This window comes from Austrofundulus limnaeus, unplaced genomic scaffold (assembly GCF_001266775.1).
Source record: "Austrofundulus limnaeus strain Quisiro unplaced genomic scaffold, Austrofundulus_limnaeus-1.0 Scaffold52, whole genome shotgun sequence".
In the NCBI taxonomy this organism is placed as follows: Eukaryota; Metazoa; Chordata; class Actinopteri; order Cyprinodontiformes; family Rivulidae; genus Austrofundulus; species Austrofundulus limnaeus.
This window is the reverse complement of record NW_013952454.1, coordinates 1700120-1701570: the sequence shown is the minus strand read 5'-3', so window position 1 is coordinate 1701570 and position 1451 is coordinate 1700120. Positions and strand designations below refer to the sequence as shown.

Genomic DNA, 1451 nt, shown 5'->3' with positions numbered 1-1451 from the left:
AGATGGTCCTAAACCAAACTAACAAAAATAAAATAAAATACAATAAAATAAAAAAACAGGATTTCTGTGCGTAAAAATCTGTTTCCGCCTCAGCGAGGAGAAACATAAACAAAATTTAAAAAAAATCTCCCTAAAAAGCAGAATTCAAAATAAAGTTCAAGATTTTTTGCAGAAATGAAAAACAAAATAACCAGTAAACAAATTATATATGTCACGCTGTTATTTTGTTATAAAGAAAATCGTATGTTTTACAGTGTAATTAAGACTAAACAAGTAAAAAAGCGCACGTGTTTTACGAAAACGTGGAGATCCTGATTGTGTTTAATTAAAAGAAAGAAAGAAAATTAACTCCGAGGTTCTCATGGCCAATTTCAAACCCAAGCACGTGATCTTGTAGTTTATAACATAGTTTTGTTCCAGGGTAAATCTGCAGGGCCTCCATAAAGCTTCAGTGCTTATAAAAGCGCTTATAAAAGCCTTTAAGAGCCGCGCTGGGCGGTTTCTCTTCCTCTGCTCCACTCACTGCTCTGCCTCTCCTCGCCGGTCCCGGACGCAGACTTGGGGCTGCAGCTCTCCGCAGCAGAGTCCGGGCTGAGCTGAGCCGGAGCCGGGCTCGTTTTGCCGCGCGTGTCCGTGTCCGCCTGCGCCGCCGTGGGAGGCGCGCCCGTGCCGCCGCCCCCGCCGCCGTACGCGGAGTCGAAGAACTGGTCGAACGCCTGCGGGAGGATCCCGTTCTTCCCGAGGCTGCCGCCGTGTAAGCCCGGGGCTTGACCCGAGGAGGAGCCGGAGCTGCTGCTGCTGCTGCTGCTGCTGCTGCTGCTCTTCACCAGGATCTCCGCCCCGCGGGAGGTCGGACTCGCCCAGCCGAGGTCCTCGGGGTAGCAGTGCGTCAAAGTCCCCCTGCTGTGGTGCCATTTACCGGGAGCCTCAATGCCATAGTCTCTGAAGGCCACCTCTCTGACGGAGGGGACCTGTGGCAGCGCCGCGGACTGGTACGGGTACGTGACCGGGCAGGAGGTCTGGCTCTGGGTTAAATAATGAGGGAGAGCCGAGAAGTCCGCTCCGGAGACGTAGTACGTGCAGCTCGGTAAATACATACTGGAGCCAGAAAKGCGCTCTTCAAAATCCATATTCTGCCGCTGGAGGAACGAGGAGAAACTTCAAAATAAAAGGCTCGAGCGTGATCCTGCCATTGGTGCTCCGCGGCGCCGCGCTGCGCCGCGCTGCGCTGCGCACAGAGGCAGGACTGCCGGAGCACGACTCCTCAGACGCGCACGCTGACGTGGGGATCCATTCCTGAGGGCCAAAGCCATGTGACCACTGGCACAATGTGACAGAAACCCGACGTCCCAACGTGTGGGCTGCAGGACCCAACGAGGTGCAGGAAAAGTCGAGCAAACAGGAAAAGGACCGAAAAAGGAGGATTTTTTTTCTTTTACACAGAACTATGA

At 52.5% G+C, this 1451-nt stretch overlaps 1 protein-coding gene across 1 annotated transcript; it reads right to left on the bottom strand.

Annotated features, from left to right (window-relative positions):
• Positions 1 to 520: 520 nt before the first annotated feature.
• On the bottom strand, positions 521 to 1426 carry hoxa11b (homeobox A11b; the record flags this gene model as incomplete). The annotated part of the gene is given in 1 exon segment (XM_014008757.1): positions 521 to 1426. A coding segment is annotated over 1 exon segment (610 nt), but the record flags the coding sequence as incomplete, so codon positions are not given.
• Positions 1427 to 1451: the final 25 nt, after the last annotated feature.